Source organism: Anopheles nili, chromosome 3 (genome assembly GCF_943737925.1).
Source record: "Anopheles nili chromosome 3, idAnoNiliSN_F5_01, whole genome shotgun sequence".
Taxonomy (NCBI): domain Eukaryota; kingdom Metazoa; phylum Arthropoda; class Insecta; order Diptera; family Culicidae; genus Anopheles; species Anopheles nili.
Window position 1 is genome coordinate 46,051,420 of NC_071292.1, and position 25,321 is coordinate 46,076,740.

A 25,321-nucleotide genomic window follows, 5' to 3' on the forward strand; every position below is an offset into this window, starting at 1 on the left:
CTTTTGTATCACAACGAACAGAAGAAAGCCTCTTAGAAACAATGCCGCGCGTTCAAGTGCAGCTTGATGAAAATGATAAATTATTACAATTTATTTAGTGGAGGCCAAACATCGAGAGTTAAAGAGATAAAACAATAACCTAACGCTAATCCAGATAAGTTCTACGAATGAAAAAAAAAGTCCATACACACACGCATATGTACGCGCCTTTAACGTCCAGTATAAGATAAAATGTTTGTACGCAAGTCATTTTCCGAAGATTACCAGCAGTAAAAAAAAAGAGTAGGCGCTGACCTTTTCACGGAGTTCGAATTTGGTGTTTACATTGCTGGTTGACCGATCGGGGTTGCGCTTCCATTGCGCATATCAAGAAACCTGCAATTTTGTTAAGCAGCCAACATTCGCTTTCAATCCAACTCGCCCAGGACGCTCCTATAGCACATTTCTGGTTCCCATTTGAGGTAAATCCTGTGTGATGTTGTATTCATGTACATGAATGAATGGTTGGTGTCTGTGTGTGTGTGTGAAGGATGTTGAAAAAAAAAACAAATGGATCCTTTTCCTAACGCTGCCCTACCGAAGAAATTACGCCATTCGGTGGATGTTAATGTTATAGAAACGGCGAACGGTTCATGCTGTTCATGGCATCGTACGGTTTGTGCATGCCGATCGCCGGATGATGGTAGCCGGGTTGCCCGTACGGGCCAGGAGGTGCCGCACCGGGCGGTGCCCCAAGCAGCCCCTGGTTCAGCATCATCTGCGCCCGCAGCTCTTCCTGCCGCAGGTACTGCTGATGAAGCGGATCGAACTGGTTCATGAACTGGTACGAGCGCGTTCCATGATGCGACGCCAGGAACTGATGGTACGGTGAAGCGGCCGTCGGAGGTGGACCATGTACGGCAGCAGCGGAAGCGGCCGCAACAGCAGCTGCGGCCACCGTACCCGGTGGTGGTGGTGCCGCTTGCGCCCCAACAGCGTTACCGAGTTTGTCCGCATCCGATCCGGAACCACCCGGTGGTCCGGCTGCCGATGCTCGGTGGCTTGGCGGAAGGTAGTACGGGGCTTGCGAATTACGGTACGGATCATCCAAGTAGGTGCTGCCGGAGGTGTCCCCGTACAAATTGCCCGGTGGTAGCCCAAGTCCTGCTGGTCCGGGACCAAAATTGAACGCACTTCCGGGCACGATGTTGGCGGTTTTAAGTGAGATTGCGGACGTTTCCACACTGCCCGGTGGATTGCCGGCGGAACCCGCCGCACCCATAATACCCGCACCACCACTACCTGCTCCGGATGTTGCCGCGTTTGGTGGCTTTAATCCCGGGTACGATGGAAAACCTTGGTGAGCGCTGATCGCATGCTGCTGATGTGCGGCATGCAGCTGATGTGCAGTGGCGTGTGGATGCAAAGATTGCTGTTGCTGCTGTTGTTGTTGTTGTTGTTGTTGCTGCTGCTGTTGCTGTTGCTGCTGCTGCTGCTGTGCTACGAGGTCCTGGCTTTGGTCCTTCTTTTTCCTCGTACGCTTCGGTTTCGCCGGAGGCGCTGGTGTCGGTTCTGGAGCCGAAGACGTACCACCACCGCTTCCGGTGTTGTGGGACATCTTTTGCGATGGAATGCCACTTGCGGCCAGCATGTCGCTGCGCTGTTGCTGCTGCTGCTGCTGCTGGTGATGATAGTTCGGCAAGGGTACGTACGGAGCCGCACTTTGTTGTTGGTCACGATTCGCGGTGTAAGCGGCCATCGTTGTTGCCGCCATGGTGTTGCTGAACATTTGCTGCAACGCTGCAGCGGACGTCGTGGCTGCGGAGACCGCTGAAGGAGGCGGCAAATTCTTGCCAAACATGTGCGCTGCTGGTGGCATTCCTTTGTCGTAGAATCCTCCACCAGCACCACCGGTGCCGGCACCCGGAGCAACACCGGGCGCACCCGCCGGACCACCGAGTAATCGATCATCCGGATTGTAGAGCGACGATAGGGAGCTGAGATTGCGTATCGCTGGATCTACAAGGCCCGTAGATGAGACCGGGGTTGCTGATGTGCCGTACGGTTTGTATCCACCCACGGTGTTGCCGATATCCGCCGAACCACCCGTTTGAGTGGTCGATCCTGACGAAACAACAGCTGCATGAGACGATTGCTGCTGCTGTGGCATGTGTTGTGGACTGCGCTGATCGTACCGGGAAAGATGTAGCTGTTCCGCCGTGGGAGGCTGATTTCCACCAGGTGCCTTTCCGGCACCTTGCATACCGTATCCACTTCCCGCCGCTCCACCACTCATGTCGTGCGGTTTGTTCATGCTTGCTGCTTGCTGCTGCTGCTGTACCGCATGGTGATCATATCCGGTACTATTAACACCCGCCGTACCAACCGGACTAACACCCGTCGTCGGTGCACCGAATCCACGCGGGAACGACAACGCACCAGCGGCACGGTTGAACATGTCAAAAGGCTTCGATTTGCCCATAGAAATGTCCATCGGATTTCCGTAACCACCCATCGCCATGTGATGATCGAATGGTTGCTGCTGCTGCTGATGCGGATGTTGTTGCTGCTGGTGTTGCTGCTGCTGCTGCAGATGCTTGATGGCATCGTTCGTTCCATCGGGTTTGTCTTTGCCGCTCAGCCCAAGCACACCAGCACCACCGCTGGAGGTCTCCATATTGATGGGACCATCCGACGGGGGTTTGCTGCTGTTGGTGTTGTTGCTCTCCGGTTCACTATAGCCTAGATTAATCATTTCAGGTACCTTTAAAGAGCTCGACATCGGTGACGCGTTCGGGCTGTTTTTGTTGCTGATGGCGCCAAGATTCGGATGTTGCTGATGATGATGATGGGTGGCGGGCTGTTGTTGCTGGTGATGTGGATGGTGTTGCGGCGGATGGTGTTGTGGTGCGTGGTGATTGGAAGCAGCCGGTGTTCCAGCACCACCCGATGGTGTTGCCGCCGCCGATGAGTTGCGATCGTACGGGCGACCGTACGTGGAAGCGTACGGATTGTTGTTGGCACCCATCAACAGATTCCCGAGATGGCTTTGTTGCTGCTGTGCTGCCGTCGCCGCCGCCATGTGATGGTTGAGCGGTTGTTGCGGTTGCTGTTGATGCTGCTGCTGCTGTTGCGAGAGGTGTTGCTGTTGTTGCGAATGATGATGGTGCTGTTGCTGCTGCTGTTGGTGTTGCTGTTGTTGCTGTTGCTGCTGCTGCTGGGGATGATGATGTTGCGGTTGGTGTTGCGAGTGTGCGGGTGAGGGAAGTGAATGCACGTTGCTGAGATGGCCCTGCTGAGTTGATGACACAGGCATGTGAGCCGGTGCCGGCGGTAACGAGGACATTCCGCTGCTTCCGCTCGTCGTATCACTCGGATGGCTTACGTACGGATTGTACTGATTGTGGTGATGATGTGCTGCTCCCCACGGTGAGGTGTGTGAGTTTAATTGAGCCGGAGTTTGCGAGATCGATGCAGCACTGCCACCGGAACTACTACTGTTGCTGCCACCAGCGGTGCTACCGGTTAGATTTTGAGCCTGATTTACAACACCACCAACCGACGAGGACGATGATGACGATGCCGGTGGTGGTTGGGACTGCGAGTGAACGGGAGATTCCGGTGGCAGGATGACTCCGGCAGCGGCCGCCGCTTGCTGGGGTGTAATTATAGGTGGAGCCAACTTTACCGGAGCACCATTGCTGTTGCTGCCATTAGCTCCAGCTGGCGTGACGGATGCTGGTTTAGGTGACATTGGCTGGAACGGAGACAACTGCCCCGCCTGTGAGGAATACGGTGAGTTAGGATCCTGCTGGGAATAGGGCGAGCTTTGGTTTGAGTGCGAAAACGGTGAGTTCGGGCTTTGGTGCAGTGGTGTATTTGGCTTGGACTGCAATTTGTTCGATTGGGTCTGCTGATTCGCTGAACCAAGCGTCCCAGAGGGTGTTCCGCTCGACGGTGAAGACGATGCCGATGGGCCCTGGTGGTAAGGCGATTGGCCTTGTTGACCACCGTACGGTGAGTGGCCACTAACACTGGCGGGTGTCGTTTGCCCTGCTGCCGGACTGTGAGCAACAGCCGGAGTGCTGTACGGCGAAAGTGGACCATTGGAAGATGCGGGAGATGCCAACGATAACGCTTGGTGTTGTCCGTACGCGGACGAGTTCGAACCCGCCGGTTGTTGCTGGTAGCACGACGGGGAATTTGGTTGCTGCTGGTACGGCGAGGTGGCCGAATTGTGATATGGAGAGTTGGGATTTGTACTGGGGCTCATCGACGAATTGTAGTCCGACTCTTGCGAGGCCGGTTGTTTGTACTGATCGTAGAAATCGACAGGTGATTTTAGCTCCTTTCCGTAACCCTTAAACGAATCGGCCGTCGTTCCACCACCGCCACCAGATGGCGCACCACCACCGGGAGTTCCTGTGCCAGTAGTGGAACCAGTGCTGCCAGTTCCTCCATACGACGTATAACTTCCGTACACCGTCGATCCGATGCTGTTGGTGCCAGTACCGCCTCCGTTGTTGTTTGCTGCACCACCACCACCACCACTCGAACCTGCCGTCGTATTTGCCGTGTACAGGTGCTGCGAGTACTGCGGATACGGTGAAGCCACATCCCGTGGACTGCAGCTCTTTTCCGGGCTGCTTTTCTGCGTCGTGTCCTGATAAAACCCGACCTTTATCGCACCGTTCATCGGGTGGTACGGGCTTTTCTGCGTTTCGTCCAGCTTCGGGGACGTCATGATCGGTGACGCACCGATCGGGCTCGGGTAGGGTCCAGGATACGCTCCCAACCGTTCATCGATACCGATCCGTGGGCTATCCGGATCCTGGCTGTACGATGATCGCTCACTTACTGTGCTGCCTGTGCTTGCCTTCCGTTGCCGAGGCACCGTTGGTAACGTCGGATAGCTCGGATTTTCTAGACTACCAGGGACGACACCGGGAAGACCTCCAACGCCGGCGGATGATACCGAGCTGTCGGTGGAACCAGAGGGTGGTGTAGATGTTTTGTGATCCACGCTTCCTTTATCCTTATCGTTCGCTGATGAACCGCCATTATCACACGCATCCGTGTCTGGGGTCTTTTTCGGTTTCTTCGGTGCACCGAATGCCTTAAACCAAGCGTTCATGTTAGGCGTTGGCACCGTTTTATCCTTCGCCTTGCTGGTGGTGCTGGTGGTGGTTGTAGTTTCCTTCCCGAAACCCGTCAGTGCCGCCAGTTTCCCTAACCCGGACGCATTTCCATCCTTCGCCAGTTTGCCATCATCCACGGTGAGTGGTTTTTCCGCAGCTGGTGTTCCTTTCGCATCTTTCGTCGCAACATCTCGGGATGCTTTTCCAGCAGCTTGCGTTCCAGACGAAGCGGCGACGTGCTTCAACAGTGCTGCTGCTTTTCCTTCCCGCCCACCACTGCTGTTAGTAGGAACACCTAGGAAGGCGGCTGCAAATGTGATCACTTTTTGCGTACCCCCACCACCAGCAACCTTCCCGGGACCGTCGCTTTCCGCCGCATCCTCGCTATCACTGCTCGAATCGTCGGGTGTCGCATCACGCTCCAGCTTACTCGCTTCCCGTGCCAACGATCGCAACTCCTGATCGTCTCCGTCGTCGGCAAAATTGTGCTGCTGTACGATCCCAAAACCTTCCGTGTTGAGGACCGTCCCGAGACTGAGCTTAGGCTTCGATTCGTCCGTTTTCACCATCAGCGAGTTTTTCACTTCCTTCACCTTGTTCAGGGCGTTGGAACCGATCCCACCGCTACCGGCGGTTCCACCACCGAGCGGGAACAGTTCGTCCGGTTTGTTGAGATTCTGTATCGTCCCTATGAGGTTGCCTTTCGTCTTGCCCGGCTGCAACCTGTCGATCGTCGTCCGGTGGTGATGCAACTCACGCTTTCGTCCGATCCCGCCCAGCTGGGAAAGCTTCTCTTTCAGCGATTTGCGCTTCGGTTCTTTGGGTTCTTTCTTTTGCGAGTGTGGTGGAATGATCGGAGGCGGTCCCAGGATGGTGTGGCTTGTCGTACCCGTTGTTGAAGGTTTCCCGGCCGTGCCCGTTCCACTGCTCGCGGTGCCCGTGATGTTGCTGTTTGTGGTATCCTTCAGGGCATTATTTCCACTTGCACCAGCAATCTCGGGACCACTCTTGCCCGATCCTTTTGGAGTAGATGATGATGTCCCCGTCGTCGTTACCGCTCCAGATTGTTTCCCGGATGATGACGTCGGTGCTGGTGCCGGTGGTTCCTTTGACGACGCGCCACTAGCGGTCGCTTTGGGAGAGAACGCTTTCGGAGGTGCCGCCATTGCGGCCAGTCCCGGGCTTGTCCCTCGCAGCGGGCTTGCAGAAACCTGACCAGCCGCAGCGGGCAGCTGAGACAGAGGTATCGGTTTGCGGAAATCCGCCGCTTCCAGCTTCACCGGTACCGTGTCGAAGTCGTCCATAATGTACCGGGAGGGAGAATTACTGGCCGAGCTGTACTCGGGAAAGCGCGGTGTATTTTCCAACCACTTATTGATGTCCTTCAGCGTCTGCTCCGTCTCCAGCTCGAGCTCTTCCATATTGGCACCGGAAGCCGCCGATGCGCCTGCACCTCTCGAAGCCTTGCTGCCCGATGCGGATGTTCCGGTTGTCGTTTTGTTGTTGGCACCGGATGATTTTGTGTGTTTTTGAGTGGCCATCGCCGGTGCCACCGAACCTGTGGTCTCTTTCTTTTGTCCTTTATTTGCGCCACCGCCAGCAGCACTGGATGATTGCGCGTGGTGGCTTTTGTCCGCTTTACTAGAAGCACCTGATCCTGATCCTCCGGTGGCTGAAACCGTCGGGCTATCGTCGACAAACTCGTACTCGATGCTACGATCGACCTTCTTCCAACTGTCCTCCGACACAAGCGACGCGGATGATGCGCCACCATTCCGGCCGTGCTGCTTTCCATCGCCCGATTTACTCCAAACCGGAGATGCCGTCGTTTCGTTCACTTTTTCACGGCTTTTCTTTCCCTTTGCGGCCGCACCTTTCGACAGTTTTCCTTTTCCACCGGCACTTTTGTCCGTTTCCTGATCCTGCTTAGGCTGCTGCTGCGGCTGCTGGTGTTGGTCCTTTTTCTGTTTGCTCCCACTGGGAAGCGAAGCACCGCCCGAATCAGGTCCCTCTTTCTGGTGTGACTTTTGGGTGCGACTTCCGGCTTTGCTGCTTTTCTTCGCGCCACCGCCCGCCGCCGCCGCCGGTTGCTTGCCACCCTTCGCTTTCGTTTGTTTGGCCTTTGCTTTACTCGCTGCGGCCGCTGCGGCGGCTGCTGCTACTCGATTGCGCCGTTCTTTGATGAGATCAAACTTGTCCTTAATGTCGGGCGTGACCGAACGGTTCTCGGGAAGTGCATTATCGTCCGTTCGTGGTTGACTATCCCCTTGCTCTTCTCCGTCGCTGCTATCCAGCGTCGAATGTGCGTCCATGTAGTAATCATCCGGACTTGGCGAACGCGATCGACTTCCGGCCGTCTGGGAGGTGTAGCGGGAAATGATTTGCTTCGATTGCTTGACAGATTTAGAGGCACTTTTTACTACATCCTCCGGCGGCAGTTCTTCCTCCACTTCCGGTTCATACTTTCCACCACCGTCCCCGTCCTCGGCGGCCGATTCACTCGACATCGCTCCCTGATCACCGTCGTCTGCTCCTTGCTCTGAACTGCGATCCTGCCCGCTGCTGGTGGTGGATTTGGATTTCTTTTTTCCCTTGCCAGCTTTGTCGCGTTTGTGGGACCGTTTCTCCTGCTTCTTGTCTTTGCCCTTCACCTTACTCTTGCTTCCACCCGCCTTTTTGTCACGGTGACGATCATCACCGGCCAGTTTTTGGTCCTCACCTGTGGTGCTTTTCTTGCTGCTTTTGGTCTTTTTACTTTTGCTCACACCTTCCGGGGCCAGTTTTTCTGGCGATTCGGGCTCGCGCTTACCACCTTCCTCCATCTCTTCCATGCTCACATCATCAAAGTCTCCCGAATCGGACACTTCCGGTTCATCACCATTAGCATCCAGCTTCCCAGGTCGCTCATCGTCTTCAAACTCCGACTCGTGACTCGTAGTCGGCCGGGCACTCTTCTGCTTGCTGCCGGAGGACGTCTTCTTCTGGCGCGCTTTACTACCACCGCCTCCGCCTTTTGCCAGCGAACTCGTCGTCGTGGTCGCCTTTTTCGTCTTTTTATCCAGCTTTGCTACCGAGACGCCGGTTTTCGATCCCTTCGCCGGAACCACCGTCTTTTTGTCCCGTTTCTGATGATCGCTCGTTTCCGTGACGATCTTTTCCTTTCCCTTTTTGTTGCCTCCCGACGACGATTTGGCCGGTGGAGATGATTGTTGGGCCACAACCGCGGACAACCGGGAGCTTCCTTCCGATGCCGTGTCACGTGTGTGATCCTTTTTCTTCGGACTCGGTGATCGGTAGGAATGCTTACCACCCGGTGACGATTCGTTCGCTGATGGACTCGGCGATCGAGAAAGCGATCGACGATGAACCGGTGAAAGCGAATCACGGAAGTCATCCCCGGGCTTTTCTCCCTTCGCTCCTCCACCACCGCTGCTTGAGGCCTTGACCTTTTTGTCGTCCTTTTTCACTTTTGCACTGCTGTTTTTCTTTTTCTCTTTCTCCTGCCGTTGCAACGCCTTGATGGCGGCTTTCTTCTTGCTCTCGTACACAGGATACTCTTGTTCTTCGGCGTTTTTCACGGCGTCCTGCTCTTTGAAGCACTCCCTACCGTCGTTGTCCCTGTCTGTTCCCCCTTCGTGCTTGCTCCCACCACCGAAAGGCGCCGGATCAATGTGATCCTTTTTGTGTCGCTTCCGGTCTGGTTCGTGCCACTCCCCGCCGTCTTTATCCTTTACCCCCGGCGCCGCACGATCTACGTCCCGTTCTTTTTCTTGCTCCCCGGCAAAATCACTGTTTTCGTCACTTGGTTCAGTTTTCGATTTTTTACTCTTCCCCTTACCACCACCACCACCACTTTTTTCCTTTTCCCTGCGCTTGCGCTTCACCGCCTTGTTCACACGCGCCGTGTTTTTATCCTTTTCCGGCGGATCCGGCTCGGGTTCCGGTTCCGAATCCGGCTCCGATTCGGATTCCGTTTCACGATGTTTTGTTGTCTTTTGTTTTTTCGAACCTCCACTGCCACCGCCACCTGCCGACACTGAATTTTTCCTTTCACCCGATGCACTTTTGTTCGCGCTCTTGTTCGACGCCTTATCATCTGCACGGTGGGCGTTTGCGCCACCCTCTTTGCCACTTCCGGTACCACTACTGCTGGTTGACTTGGCATGCGAGTTGTTACCACTACCACCAGCACCACCACTACTACCATGGTTGGTGCTCTTTTTGGTGGATTTTTCACGCGCGCCCTCCCCTTTGGTGGATGAATCCTTCAAATGCTTGGCTTGCTGGTGACTTTTACCGCTCGCCACCGTGTCGGTTTTGTTGCTGTGGCTATCCTTCGAGGATTTCTCCTTGAAGGCGGCATTCGTGCGCCCAACGTCCGGATACTCGTGGCTCATCAGCTCCTCGTCGGACGAGTTTTCGTGCAAGTACTTTTTCCTCGCCCGCTCAAAGGCTATCTGCAGGTTGTTCACCATCTCCGTGTACTCTGTGAGAGTGAAAGCGGAAAAGCATTTAGTAACAACGTTTAGAGCAGTTACACAACACAAATGCATTTGCTTACCATTCGCCTGACCGTTGTACAAACGACAGTTGTTGACGATTAGCTTGAAATCGTTCTGAAAGTCGCTAAACATCATGTACTCGCCGTTGTCGAGCTTTTCCTCCATCTTTTGCAGATCCATAGGCCTGTGGTGAAACGTGCGAATCGAGTTAGACACATTCCGGGAAGTTTGGTCACAACGATCGTGACGAGGACCTACCTGCGTATGATCGAGTAGTACTTTGGCGCAATGTCCTCATCGACCGGGTCCATAAATGGCCAGGCGTCGTCGTGGTTCTTGATGCTTTCCAGCACCTTGTGCATGCCGATCTGCAACACTTCGTCCGTTTCCGTGAAGCTAAGAGATGACGATACGAAAATTGAGGACGCGGTAGTGCTCATTTTGGTCAAGCTACTGCTATCGGTGTAGTTGATGGCGTTCGTGGCACTGTTTCCCAACACACACACACACACAGAGTTTTTTTTATCACCCCCGCCCAGCAGGTATAGCAACATGGGGTCAGAGTTTTCCGGATGCGGGCCATAACGCGCGTTTTCGGGATATTTACAGGAGGATGGGCGCCGGTTTGGGGCCATGTTTCGTGCGACGAGTTCCAAAACAATCACCATCATGCACCGAGGGATGATAATCCACAATGAATCGAGAGCCGTGCGTGCGGGGATGGTTGGTGATAGTAGTTCGAACATGTTTCGTATTATTTGGGAATCCAAAGGGAAATGGCAAAGGATATAAGGGGTTTTGGGGATGAGCACACACATAAACACAATGCATAACCGAAAAACGGGTTAAGGGTGCGCGCGTAATTGTTTTGTGATGAAGGATTATACATATATACAGGTGCAAGGATATGTTGATGAGATACGAGATGTTGTACGTGTGATGTGTAGGGCCATGGTTAAAGAGGGGAAAGAGAAAAGGAATACAATCAATGTCATGATTAAATGCGTTACTATGGGGTTTTTTCTTCTGTTTAAATCGATAAGCATTATCCGTTTCCAATAATGAATTAAAACTGGCTAAGATAAATAATAACTAGTGCACAAAACCAAACGATGTATTCTAGCAGTATATGTTACTTTCTAGGCAATGATACTAAAAATAAAAATGTGTGTTTTTACGTCTCACAAACACCGGTAATCAAAATAGGTAAACTAAAAGTAACTTCTTCTTTAAATTAAAATCGTGCAAAACCCAAAAGCACCAATTCGAATAACCACCACAGTGCGTTGTAATGGTGCCACTGGGAGGGTGGCTAATACTTACACATGCGCGGCTTTGCCTTTCTTTTTTCGTCCCTGATTTGAGCTTGGTGCACTTTCGCCAGCCTTGCCACTGGTGGCACTGCTGTTCGTGGAACTCGCTCCTTTCGCCGGCGTGTCACTAAACGGCAGGATGACCGGCCCTGTGACCGAAGACAACGAATTATTCGTCTGCCGGCCAGGAAGCTTTGTCGCGGTAGGAGCCATATTGTGATTCGAACGGAGCAACTTTTCAACCTCGGTGCTAACTAACCGACCACCGGCCACGGGACGTTGTGGCCGTGCCGCGGCGTTGAGTTTCTGCCGCCGGTGTGTTGGCTTTCCGGAGCCCGATTCAAGCGGTTCCACCACGTGCTGCCTGCTCGTGTCGGTGTTCCCGCTGTTGATATTGTTTTCCGCTTCCGCGTCACTGAAGCAGCAACTGTGGAGGCTTTCCTCACTGTCCTCGCGTCGCCCGACAATGTAGAACGAATCGTCACGGATTATCGGCGGATCGGTGGCGTCGTAGCGATCCTCACTTTCTCCCGATCGACTGGGACCACTCGGATTGTACGAATCCGGCGAACGTGACCGATCGGACGCCGGTAAACTTCTTGACTCGTCGCCGGAGTCGTGGTACGTGTACGGTTCGTCCTCCTCCAACGGTAAACCTACTGACGGACAAGTGGAACCGCGCAAATTAGTCGGGCAGAGATTAAGGCATGGGCTATTTGCTTTGCTACGAAATGCGCCTTCTTGGGGCTGAAAAATAAAATCACGCGTGAGAAGAGATGCCTCGTCTGGGGAGCTAGCATATGGCGACACTATACTTGTGACGGAATTCGATCGAGATCTGTCGAGAAGAAAGAAGAGTAGAAGAGCATGTATCAGCGTACGCGAAACGGGAAGACACCGATTGATAACCGGTTCGAAAGGCGCGTTAAAAAGTTTCATTAACTTTCCCATCAACAGTGCACATACACACACAGCAGACACAAACGCACAGGTCTCATTGTTATCGTAATTGGACAAACTAGATATTTCTGCGATGAAGCGATTTGGTCAATTGATGCAAAGGTGCTGGTGTGTGTGTGCGCGCGCGTGTGTATGTTAGTTCTTGACCGCTCGCCAGCGTTGCAAAAGAAAATATGTTACTTTAACGTGTGTTAATTTCGGTACGCGGGACACGTGGACTCATCGAACGACATGAAATGCAGCAGCTCGTCGGTGTTAATACGTTGAAAATAATGAAACTTTTGAAGGGTCTAGTAAAGGGTGAGGAAAACGAAAGAGAAAAGCACACACACAAAAAGAAAAAGAAGGAAAACATGCATACATACATTACAAGCAAGCAAAGCCCGCGCGCGCAAGAGGAAGCACAACAAAACTAAAGCATCAACTCATGGGCTATAGTCAACCACCAACATAGTTGTCCTGTTCTCGTGTTCCCGCGGTCAGAGCCCAATCGGTTCTATTGTGCTTTGGTCACGCGCTACTTGATCGTCCTTCTGGCTGTAAGGCAATGGTGTGTGGGGATCGCTTCTAGGGTCGGTGGTTTAAGCGGGTCCGAGAAAAGTGCCGATTTTGGAATTTGCTTTACATGAAGATTTGGCTGTTTTTGTTTTTTTTTTTTGCTGTCTCGCGCTCTTTTGCTCTTAGCTCAGCCCCTTTTCGGCCAGTTACATGCAACAACGGAGACCCCGTCGATCACGAGGATCGCGCAAAACTTTCACAGAAAGGATACGAGCCGATTAGGTGGGACACGCAAACCATGAGGGAAATTTTGGTACTTCGTCTTTTTTTTTTTTTGGGGTGGTTTGATGTGTTGTGGTGTGTTCGGGCTGTTTCGGTCTTCAGTTTGTGGGCAACGTCTTGGCTGCCATTAAATGTTCCCCCGGTCTTAATGATGCAGACTTGCTAAAGAGTTGAAAAGTTTCGCATCTAACCGTCGTTCGGCTCGTTTCGCACGGTCTTTCGATAGTCGCTCTTTCTGTTTCTTTTCCGTTTGTCTCCGCAAACGTTGCTCCTGTTCCTGTTGCTCCTGTTTCTGCTGCTTCTGTTTCTGCTGCTCTAGTTCCTGCTGATCTTTCTTGTGCTGACGTTCGAGTTTTTCTTCCTGCAGGAACTTTATTCGAGAAGATTTTGGTCGCTCGAAAAATCTACAATAAGCAAATTGATCCAAAACGGACCACCGTTGGTACAGAGAACAACATCCGCACCCGTTCGATCTGAGCTACGCACCTATTCCGACGCTCTCGTTCCTTATCGTGGAATAGCTTTGGAATGTGGGGCAGAAAGTTCTCCACCAACAGCTTATGCAGGCTGCGCTCTTTGGCGTTGGTGGAGTGATCGAGCTTGTTGGCTAGATTGCGCCAGTCCTCCTCGGTGAAGCAAACCACCTGCCAGACGGATGACTTCGCTGATTTCGATTTCCCTGAGCTCGCGTAATCTTCCCGGTACAAGCGAGTACCGAAAAAGTGCCAATACAACGATCCGTTGCGATCGTAGCTGTGTTGGACGAAACGAAACGAAATCATTAGCTTCTGCCAAGCGACACACCCGCGCACGATTAATACCTACCCTATTGGTTCCAGACGGAGACTATCCGCTTCGTAATTGGCGAATGTCGTGGAGACGTCCTCGGAATCGAGTCGAAAATCGCACAGATACTTCAGTATCAGGATTTTGGTGCGCAGTGGCAGCTTCTCGAAGTCCGTGTCTGTGTTGAACGGGTTTTCGACGTTATATTCCTGCAAACGCAACACGGAATTAATATGGATTTGTTGCAACAGATCCATGCATCGGATCGATCGATAGCGGCAAGGCAGAAGCCATCCTTACTCCACATTTTGTGCGAAACAGACGTCTCAGAAACATCTGATAGTTGCTCGGGCTAATGTGTGAACTTATGTGGGCAAGCGCGTCACAGCCCCTCAGAAGTGCTGCGATCAGCTCCGGCAGCAGCTGCGCGGCATAGACCTTTATATCTACTTCACCCTCGGCATCGGTGTTTGCAAGAAGTGCCTCCTCGAGATCCTGGGAAAGGAACGAAAGAAAAACGGGACCATTCAATTATAGTAGGCGGTGTGCACAAAAGTTACTCCACTCTAGCGTTACTCACCTCAATGTCAAACGTAGGCAGATGGAAGGTGGTACTAAACAGCGAACAAAAGTGCGCAATGCAGGGCACCTCCCACCATGACTGAATATCTGTAAGATTCATGAATGGTAAGAATTTAGGAAGGTTGCCGTCGGTGCGCACGTTGAGGGTTTCCGTTAGTTTGGCGATTGGGGAGATTGATTTGTGTCTATTGCAGTACGGATCGGTAGCAAATCAGGCAGAGTTTCAAAGGTTGCTGATCTTTTGATCAGACACGTAAGTAACAAAATAAAAAAAACGAAAAAATAGTGATGTAAAAAGATGAAAGAACAAAAAGTGAATGTAAAACTAATCACAAAACTAAGCTACAAACAGCTAGATTATAAAAGGTACATTACTGGCATTACGAACGATCAAGCCACTAATGGTTGTGTAAAGAACAAAATACCAACAACCTTAGAATCCTTTGAACCGGTTTCAACAACATCAAACTCAGTGCCGGAGGCGAGATGGTTTCTACATCGAAAAGTAAATCGAAAGGGCTGGTGCGCGCCTTCTCTCACACGCACAACACATGCGGAGGATGGCGCCAAAATGGGCAACCGAAGCGCGGATCGCATATTTTATGCGCGTTTGTTTTGCTCTTGCACAAAAACCTGCTTTTGGCGTTTCACTGCCAAGGGCAGCGAAAAGGGACGCCTCGACGAACCACCGCACACCGTGACACGGAAGGATTGTGCACAAAAGCTCATGGAGGGAGGGCTGGGATGATGTTTGTGAGGTGAGAGCGGCCTAAGGCGTGAAAGGAGAACCTACGGGGAACACTCGAAAACTTACCAATTAAGCCGATAAAAGTGGTAAACATGCCCTTCGACTCTGGAGCAAGGCCGGGTGTCCGAACCGGTCCGGGAAGACCAATACTTGTGTTTGACGTGTCCTGTGGGATCAGGATCGGATGATGTTCCAAATCAAAGGTGACAGGCCGCACGAACAAACAAACAAAAAGAAAATAAGAGCGTGGGGAAGAGACAACAACAACAAAGCGCACAAATCAGATTAGAAAACTTTCACGCAATGCCACGTATTTCGTGGTGGAACACGGGTGGAATGGAATGGTATGGTTGTGGTCTTTTTCCGAAAAAAACAAAACAGAACAAAAGAAAATAAAAAAACCGTTTGACGTCCGACGGAGGCCGCAAGCGCATGGGAATGATTTTCGCTTGTTCGTTTCGACGAATAATTTGCCTATAGAAAGCCGACGTGGGAGGTAGATTATGCGAAGGGCACCGCATACAACGATAAGGATACCGGCATTCTAACGCAAGGGCAGAAGCGCAGAGGGACTGCGATTTTATTTGTTTGTCGTACCACCGGACAACGCGAGCGTTCACGAAACGTTCCCGGAAATGAGTTCCGTTGCGCGTTTCCGGTTCGCGTATCGGTAGTTGTTTGGAATTATATTCGTGCGCACACTGACTATTCACCAAAACACGTCCCTTTTTCGCTCGATCAGGATCGCGTTTTCGGTTTTGTATGTTGAACGCTATTTATTTATGATTCGACTTTGCCGATACCATCCAAGCAAGCTATGGCAGTTCTTCCCGTGCTAGCGAGCATACATAATCGCGCGGCACCCGCGACCAAACAACATTATACACACAACCAAACTGGCGCGGCAACGGCAGGCACGCTTCATTTCGCTCACTCACACGTCGTTCGCGCGATAGCGAGTTCGGTTCTCTCACTCACTCTCTCTCTCTCGCTTTGCTCGTTACATTCTCACTCGCTCGCTCTCTTGCTCACGCATCACACACTGCGCTCTCATGCTTTCTCTTTCGCTCTCACGTTCACGCTGCGGTGAAACGTATGCACTCTACTGCCGTTGTGGCTACCGATTAGCGGAAACTGTATTCAACACCACGGGGTAAAAAAAATGCCACTACAACGAGGGAAACGTCGCACTGTGCGGCGGCAGGATGCAGGAATGCTGGTCGCGTTTCCGAAAAAGCAAATATTCACTCCGCGTTAAGCCATGTTTTGCTCCTTTTCCCATCCTGCACAATCCTTGCAGCGGGCGAAAGCAAAACCTCCCGGAGAGAATCGAACAATGTTTGTGTGTATGTGCGCGCGCGAGAGAGGCGGGGGTACATCCCGCAACATCCGGAACGGAAACGGACACAGGTGGTGGTGGGGGGGGGGGGGGGCGGTGATGGGAGGTGTGTTGGAAGGATCGATAGGGGGTACACGGGGGGATGGTACAAGGCGGAAAAATAACCCCCAACGCGCGGTCCCTTTGCACAATTGCTTCCTGCCTTCCTGGGCGGATAGCGTTGCCGCGGGAAAAATTCCTGCGCTCGGTTGGTACGGCCGTCTTTGCGCGGCGCCAATCACGAAACGTTACACTCACATCATAACACACGGCAGGAGAGTCGCAACACAACGACGACCGCGATGGGGCGCGCGCGCTAACGTCGCGGGGGAAGAAGCAGAAGAGTTTGAAAGGAGAGAAAAAAAAAAACGTCACGAAACGTTTGCTGCCTTTTCCATGGGACGAACGCGTTTACGGGCAGAAAATGCGGCACCACACACCACGGGAACGACGAATGCAAATGTACCCCCTGCAGTGCAATTGCAATCGATCGTTCAATACGCACCCAGGACGGACACAAATATACGCAGTGATAACGCACCTTCCGTCGCGAACAGCTTGAGGAAAAAACGCTTCTTTTTCAATGACGAAGAAAAATCAATGCATGAACGGGTAGGGTTGGTTCATGAGCGCTCTTCTGGTCGCCATATTGAAGAGGCGTTTGACAGCTCCGAAGCGACAGTGGGAAAGAAATCTATCAAATAAGGATAATAATCCGCTCTTTTTCTTTGAACAAAGTAATTAAAAACAAATTCGAGGTATTGCTTTGAACCATAACGTAACACTGAAGCTTTATGAGATTTTTTGGCAATTTTGTGTTTCTTTTAAAAACGTCAAACCGTACGCCAGCTGTTCGATTTGACGAAGCATGAACCGGCCTGTCATGAGCATATTTTGATAGTTGAATTTTCGAAGCGCTCTCTCTCCGATTGTCTTTCTCTCTCACTTTTGCATGCTGTTGTTGCATATGGCTTTCCCCCTCTTTTAGCACTGAGGTATGCAGCCATATTTACACTGAATAAACTCGAATGAATTCATTAGTTTCAATAGTAGAATTACTGAGTCCATTGATACGAATTACAAAATACTTATTGAATTCAATAAGCCAGTACATGAAATATTGCAACATGAAGCTTTGACTTTAAAATTATTATTAAAAAAGGCAGTTATTCTGTGGCGATGACGTCATAATAGCTAGATTATCTTGGTTCATTCTCATTTGCAAGACAAAGAAGCTGTTCGTCAAACTAGCGTTAAAATTGATGATCGACTCTATACTGGTATTCATTTGAGGGGTAGGAAATGAATGCCTCTGGAGTAGATGTTCTCAGGATATTTTCAAAAATTCATCGAAAAGCTTGAAAGCAACGGTTTTATTGGCTGATCTATTATTTCCTCATATTATTATCAATTAAGTTGTTCAATTAATATCAGTGTAAATGTTATAGTTTTCTTCAAAATAACTTTTCTGATAATAATATTTAGTTTCCTAGCTAAACACCTTGGTGTAAATCAAAACCAAAAAAAATGTTTGAATTTTTCGTGTCAAGATCGCGGAAATGAAAATAAATTACGTTTTAAAAATTTGTGAAAATATCAGATCATCGGTGTATTGCACTTAAAACGAACTGCTAATTTGAACAATATTAGACAATGTCAGCAAAATATGGTGTGGGCGATCATCGAAGGAACATACAAAACATTGATCCTTAATCGAATAAACGTAAGATTAAAATTCTTTATGTTATTATAGTTGGATGTTTCAAATTGTGTTTGTTAGCTCCAGCGTAGTATACTGATTATTATTTTTATAGCCAATTATATTTTAATATGGTTCCAATTACATTAATTACGGATTATTGAATGCTAGTTTTGCTGGGCTACAATAGCTAATATTGGTTTAAATTATTTTGCCCCGTTTTATATTTGTTTTATATTATTTTGTACATTGTCGAATTTGTATAACGTGTTCAAGTTTAAATAACATCGAGGTAAACAAATTACTTATGAATAAATGAAAATTTAATTCGACAGATCGTAAAAGCAATGTAAAATTAGAAAGCTGATCAAAAACTGTGTACAGTACGAATTAATCTCAACCCAAATCTACTAAAGTACCAGATCTCGAAGATAGAACAAAACGATAGGATCTTGAAGCATCATTGAAACTTACGATTGTTTTAGCAACATGACCTTGCTAGTAAAGTAATTAAAACGCCTTAATTCAAAGTGGTCAGCAGAGCAAATCGTCAAATGGCATCCCAAGTTCGTCGCTTGTCGCGCCGGCGGCAAGCACGCGCGAAATAAATGCACGTAATGGAGAACAGGGGAAAAAAATCTCATCTCTACTTCAAAGTTTGTGCAGCAATTCGTCAGTCTGAAACAATCCGTTTCGTAGGAAATTGCTTTCTTTACAAATTTCCTTGGCCAGCGCCGGGAAAGCGCCGGGGGTTGAGGGAAAGTTCGAATGCAAAAGGAAAGAGAAAAAAAGCAGCAAATACTTCATCGCTCTTCCGAGCTCGGTCGATGGCTTACTGGGAATTTTAGCTAAAACCCAGCAATTGAAATTGAAACTTTTACGACCGGAAGCGGAAGCGCAACGGTGCAAACGCGGAGTGTTTCCTACTTCCGTCCCGGAGCGGTTTCGCATCGTTGATAGGACCAGGCTGTAGGGTATGGGAGAGGCAAGGGGGTGGTAAGTTTGAGTGGAAAGTGCAAACGAGTAGCTTTTCAAATTTGACCCGACCACTTGATAATTTTTACTATCAGGGGGGGAGGGGGATTTTTTTCCCCCTTTGCCTAAGTAAATTCAACCACTCTTCGGTACATTGAAGCGCCTAACAGTATGCAATCCAGCAACGGCAGCATGTGGCGACAAAGCCGTGGATTCGTGCTCAAAGATTTCGGTTTTTTGTCAACCCAAAAACGCTCTCCCGCCCCCCCCCCCCCCCCCTTAAACTGAGCCAATTGCATTTCGTGGCGTTTGATATGGGTTGCAGATAGACGCCGTACGCCAACAGCCTCGGTTACATTGTGCTCCCATGCCACAGTGGGCACTCCCATACAAATACCGGGATAAAAGTCTAGCGGCTTTATTGACTAGAAAATTTGATTGAAACGTACAATTTGGTATTACTGAAAACGATATATGATCAGTTTTTGGCAATTCATGCCCTTTTTCATATTAAAAATTCTTAAGAAAGTTTTTTCATGTATTATAACGCCTGTATGTATGCAATTGCTGAACGTTTCGTTATTTTTAAACGAACTGATCGGGTAAATATTATCATTTTTGATGAATGCATAGTCACAAAATATAGCGTTACATGTCATTTGAAAAAAATTCAAACACATAAACTGAAAATAACATCAGCTTGCGATACGAATAAGAATCTAGGTGCGATTATGTCATTGCATCCCTATAAGTGTCTGATAATATTATAATATGTTTCAAAACTTATGCTGCAATTTCCTAGAAATGATTAAAAATCGTTACAACTTACTATTGTATTCGATCCATTTGAAAATATAACTTATTTGACAAGATATTTATCTCCGATTCAGCTTATTGTCCGGGGCTATAACTATTGCTAATGTTATATTACATACAAAAATGACACTGATATTACAAAGATTTATAGTTTGTTTCTTTGCTTTCAATTGCTTATCACGTGAAAACGAACTCAAATAAGGGCCTACATAATAAAAACATTTCTCATGATCGTTGGACGTTGCAACAAAAAATCAAAAATTTATCATAGAAAGAGTATTTGTTATACAAACCCACAACTCATAATATAAGTCAAAATGTAAAAATAACTATTTTACATTTACATATTTTACATATGCTGGTTTCATTCAATTAAACTTTCATTTAAATAAAAGTAAGAAAATATGCCTCAATTTACTGATCTGTTTGCAAAATTCTTTCTTTTACCTCTATTTCAAACACGATTACAGTTAAATTAAAAAATTTGGTGCTTTGACAAAAGATTTGATGGAAAAATTGGTGAAAATCGGCGATGGAAAATCTTAATGGTGCATAAAATCCCTACTTGATCTATCAAAACACACTCTTATGTCATCTTACTAGTGTTGTTTTTCAATAAACTTAGTAAAAAAGGTCCATATTCAAAGTAATTTTGCTTAAATTACCGTCAGAAGTTTCATTCCTTATATCACACCATAACCTCAAAAACGGGTGATTTTGGTCGTTGAACCACGATACAGGGCTCAGAAAAAATTGATTATTTTGTGGTGTGGCGCATAGTGGCAGCAGATTTTGTATTGAAATGAAAGATAAGCTGTTCTACTACAACCCGTATAATGTTTTAGCTTGAAGACTTTTGAAGCTTTATAAAAAAAATCGTCTTTTATAAAAAAAATCATGATTTTACATGGGTTTTTTCATACTTTCACAGTTTTTTTATTATTTAAATCTCAAAAACATTGAAAACATTTAATTTTATAACAATAACAATAAAATAAGCTTTCCGAAATGGTAAAATTTTTTAACTTAGGTAGCTTAGTTTAAGAGAAAAAAATGATTAAAGACAGCATAAAAAATTTGAAAATTTTTAATTTTTTTCTCACATTTTTGACTTTAACAGGCTGTTACTCCAAGAATAAAGGACTTAGACCCATAAGATTTTGGTGTTCACTAAGTTTAACCCTCTATTTTAAGAAAATAATTACAATTTTTCAAAAATCTAAAATTTTTTTTTGGACTTTTATCCCGGCAGTTGCCCAACGTGCATGCCATGCAGCCGTCCACCCAAACGGTTCGGTTTGTCACCAAACCCCGAACCGGATTGTTTGCACTGGCAAAGTTTCGTTATTTTTCGTCCTGCCAGCCCACCCGCACCCGCACCAGGACCTGGATCCGGACCGGCGGCTCACACGACCCGGCTGCTGACCACTGCTGCTCGGCGACACGTCAGCGACACCGACCGGCAGCGATATTGTTGCAGATAAAACAACAATCCTCGCAGCACTTGTCGGAAATTGGACTCGTTTCGCTTTTCCGATAGTTTTCCGAAAACTGTTTACGAGAGCATCTTCGAGTGAGAGCGCACGATCCCGATCCCGGGAAAACAAATAGTAGCAAACAAATAATAAACTTAGAGTTTACTGCTTCCGCTTGATCGCGATTATTTGGAGCAGCTTTTTTTTCTCTCTCTCTCTCTCTTCTTCGTATGTTCTTCCTGTACCATATATGAATAGGTAGGGGGGCCTGGTTCCACTGCAGTTGCATTCCGATGCCTGGGATGCACGAGCGGGATGTCCTGATGCACTCGAGAAGAATGAATATCTTACAATCAATTGTAACCACTAGCAAAACGAAACGGGAAGCTTTTTCTCCGAGCCGTTGAAAACGACCCGGAAAGGGTGCGCACTTTCGAGCGTCCACTTGTTCAGCAAGGATGCTGAATTCCTGGATTCCCGACTCGGGCACACGTGACGATTATTTACGCTCGGTTTTTTTGTGTGTTTTTGTGTGTCCTTTCTAGGCAAGGCGCTGGTGCTGCAGCTGCACCGAAATGCATGCACGACGCTGTGGAGAACTAAACCAACAGACCTGAAGCCGGGGAGAAAAAGATGCGAAAAAATGAACAAAAAAAAAACACACCCCCCCACACACAAAATGCGAGCTACAAATGCGGGAAAACAGACGGTACGGTTCGATGTTGGTGGACATTCCGGCATTCCGGCAGCATGTTGGCGGAACGTCGAAGCATGTGTTTGTCGGTTCCCTGGATCGGAACCCGGGGATGTGCACCGTGCTTGTGGGTTTCGTGCGGTCGCTTCCGGTGGCAAAAGGGATGTGGGAAAAGAAAAGACCAAAACAAAAAAAAAAGCGCTCCCACGGAAAATGGCAAGCTAGCCCGGTTTGCAATATGCATCGGCGTTATTTATGGGCAAAGCGAGGCCGACCGAATGCATTCGGCAAAGTGCATTTTGCGATCGGTGCGAGCTTTGCGCCGGTTTGTTGTTTAGTGGAGGCCGGAGATCGGCCACCGGTTCAGCTGATGGGGTTGAGTTGGTGGTTTTTCGCATTCCGAGCAGGGCGTTTTTTGGGCGCAGGTTAATGCGTTCGTGCAATGGTGAGTGGCTTTTTTGTTGGGAAGACCCATGCTGGGTTGCAAATGCATCGAGCTGGTGTTCCCGAGGGACTTATATTTGGTGTATAAAGATGGATAAAGTAATACTCGAATATTAGAAACAATGTACAAAAAAAAGCAGATACATTAGGAGATATTTTATACAGATATTAGACACTCAAACCTATCGTCAAATAGGGATCATCTTTTAACATTTCAGTATGTTACTCGTTGCATTTAGTTAAATCGTTAGCCTAAACTGCAGTTGCAATTGTATGCATTTCGTCGTTCAACAACCAGTAAAAAAAATTATTCAATTCAGTGGCTGTTCACCCTTTGCTAAGTAAACCCAAGCTTCTTGATAGTAAAACGTTAAAATATCCTTTAGCAGGTAACGTGTTTTATTTTTTTGAACGCATTATTATGATTACGAGTTATCAAGACGCTTCAGACTCGCACCAGTTGGGTTGAGAATCAGACCAGTCGTCTGCCAGCTTTTAAAAACCTCTTTTTATGCGGACACATCGTCGCTATTACTCACTAGCTTTTTCATGCCATCAACGTATATTCAATACAAATGTCTTGGCTTAAAAAAGCTGCTCGATGTATATCTTATGTTTCCTAAGATTAGTCTTGAGATTGATCATACAAAAGAGGCTTTAGATTGTTTTTCTTCTAATGTATAGTGAGCGTCAACTAAGGAACAACTGATATACCGTTAGAAAGCTTTCCAAACTCATATTCATTTTTTTTTCCAAACGGACTGTCCAACAGATAAGAGTTAACCGAGTATGCCCGGGATTAGGCTCACGGCGAATGTTGGGATTAAATGTCTTTCAGTCCAGAAACAATTATTCAAATCTCAATACGGCTTTGCCGTGATTAAATAAATAATAATAATAACAGTTAACAGCGAAGCATATGTGATTGCACTTTGGTTATATGAAGCATCGATATGTTGTGATAATCTTATCAGCATGGTACTGAGCCAACACTAACCTAATTTGAGCAGATTTGTTCTCGTCTTAGGGCTGTGCTTGTGGTCATCATTTCTCAAAAATTGTCATGTCTTAGAACTCCTATCATTTTGTTGAGAGAAAACTCCGTCCATAACCTTTTCTGTGCTCAAGTCCATTCCGAGAATCGTCAGAACGCTAGAACAACCGTGTCAAACAAGGTGATTAAAATGCGTTCATTCTAAACTAAGGATGTACACAAATTGCTTGGAAGAAATTAAAAAGGAAAATTATATTTATCATACGATTTAATCCATTTATTAGATTCATCAATTTCTTTTCAACTTTAACAGCATTAACATTGCCGTATTTACACATTGTGAAATATGTTTTGGTGTGGTATGTCCTGCAGATAAAGCAATATTAAGAAATGATTTTTTTTTATTGAAGAGTACCTGTTACTAACGCCAAGACGGCTTCCAATATTCAATGAAAACATTGCTAACGCAATTGTAAATCTGCTGCAGGATGTTCCATAAGAAGAGCAGAAAATCTTTGACTGTAAATAAGCTCAATAAACCTACAAGCGGCTCTCATGGAATATTCTACAGCTCTTACAGCGAGAACAGTACGCCAACATACCAGGATGTGATTATTCGACGATGATGATCATTCAACTTGCCAACATTCCCAAAAACCGTGCACCGGTGTTGTTTTGGTGCCAGCTCGCACGAACAGAAGCACCCAACATTCGTCCCCCGTGGTTTCGCTTACTTCCTTCACTCGATTTGCCATCCCTCCGAATGGCCACTTCCGCATCCTTATCGGCCAGTACCACCCAGTGCGGCTGTTGCGCGTGCGTAAACATCGTCCGGCGAGCAAATTCCAGCCACGTTTGACGCCCATCACCGGGCGTCTTGCAGGCGTTTGTGGTCGAACGTTCGGCGATGCATATTTCATGCGGCATCGCACCAACCATCGAGCCAGCTCATCGAGACGATAAAAATAAATTGATCTCCGTTCGGCGATTTCGTGCGAACGAACGCCACCAACCGGGGCGTTTTAAGCGAACGGGGATCAGCATTGCTGGGTCTGAAGCAAAAGATCCAAAAGCCCAAAAGGGGCCCTGGCTCGCGAAGCTCGGGAAATGGATGATGGCGCTTTGGCTAAATCAAGATGGCGACCCTGGGGCCGGTTGTCAGCAGGCGCAAGCTTTGACACGCCAGAACACGCGTCCGTTCGGATCGGATCGAATGGCCACCGAAACGACGACGACAACGAGGAGTCGATGGCAGCTCGGTTCCGCTGGCAGCCTTTTGCACGTTTTCAATTGATAGGGCAGGCTTTATTCTCGGACCTTCAGCCTTCAGTGGCGGGCTTAACGAAGCCTTTCGTCCTCGAGGGACACACTTGGCCGCCGGTGGTGGGTTGGCCTTGGTCTTTGGCTTCTGATGCGGTGTTCTTTCGCTTCCCCGACCGACCGGGTGTGGTATTATGTGGAATTACTGGAGTGTGGAATATAAATTTGCTGATTCGAAAGTTGCCAGCTGATATCGGGATGCTTGTGGCTCTAGTTGGCCACACCAAAAGCACTCGATTCACAGAGAGAGAGACAGAGAGAGAGAGAGATCGATCGAGGGCAGTGTTAGGTGCGAAACGATTTTTACACGCGAGTACGCACGTTGGGTTTTGAGTACACAGCAAATATTGGACGGGTCGTGTGTGCCTTTTTGAGGGAGAAAAATATTTTGTACACTCGAGAAAAGCTGCATGAAAAGCTCTACTTGAGCAGCAACGAAACCTGCTAGTTTATTTAGGTAAAAACAATCTATTGCGCCCCGATTGTTGTGGTTTTGTAAGCATGTTTTCTCTAAGCAGTAGTGTTTGCTAAAATTCTAGTATATTGTTGCTGAAAGACTTTTGTTCAAGTGTATTGTATGGCTGTATAAAATTGCAATTAATATTACTTAAACAAGCTAATCGAGCTATTTATAATCATTTACATTACATCTCAGCTTCAACTTTGTTCTCTCTATTTTACTTGTCCTAAACAGACTTCCATATAATAGAATACAGGTCTTCAATACCTTCCTTTCTC

At 48.1% G+C, this 25,321-nt stretch overlaps 1 protein-coding gene across 1 annotated transcript; it reads right to left on the reverse strand.

Moving 5' to 3' along the window:
• Positions 1–610: 610 nt before the first annotated feature.
• LOC128724446 (filaggrin) lies at positions 611–14,897 on the reverse strand. The gene is made up of 10 exons (XM_053818170.1): positions 14,855–14,897; positions 14,039–14,127; positions 13,759–13,953; positions 13,498–13,667; positions 13,159–13,425; positions 12,864–13,076; positions 10,943–11,770; positions 9,878–10,105; positions 9,679–9,803; positions 611–9,603 (listed from the first exon to the last, which is right to left on the reverse strand). The coding sequence occupies exons 1-10, from the start codon at positions 14,880–14,882 to the stop codon at positions 611–613; spliced, it is 11,136 nt and encodes a 3,711-aa protein (XP_053674145.1). The 5' UTR covers positions 14,883–14,897.
• Positions 14,898–25,321: the final 10,424 nt, after the last annotated feature.

Coding starts and splice junctions, on each gene's coding strand:
- LOC128724446 (XM_053818170.1), bottom strand. CDS start 14,882: ATGTTTACCACTTTTATCGGCTTAATTG. Junction 13,668..13,758: donor TGTTTCGCACAAAATGTGGA/GTAAGGATGGCT, acceptor TTGCGTTTGCAG/GAATATAACGTCGAAAACCC. Junction 13,426..13,497: donor CTCCGTCTGGAACCAATAGG/GTAGGTATTAAT, acceptor CGTCCAACACAG/CTACGATCGCAACGGATCGT.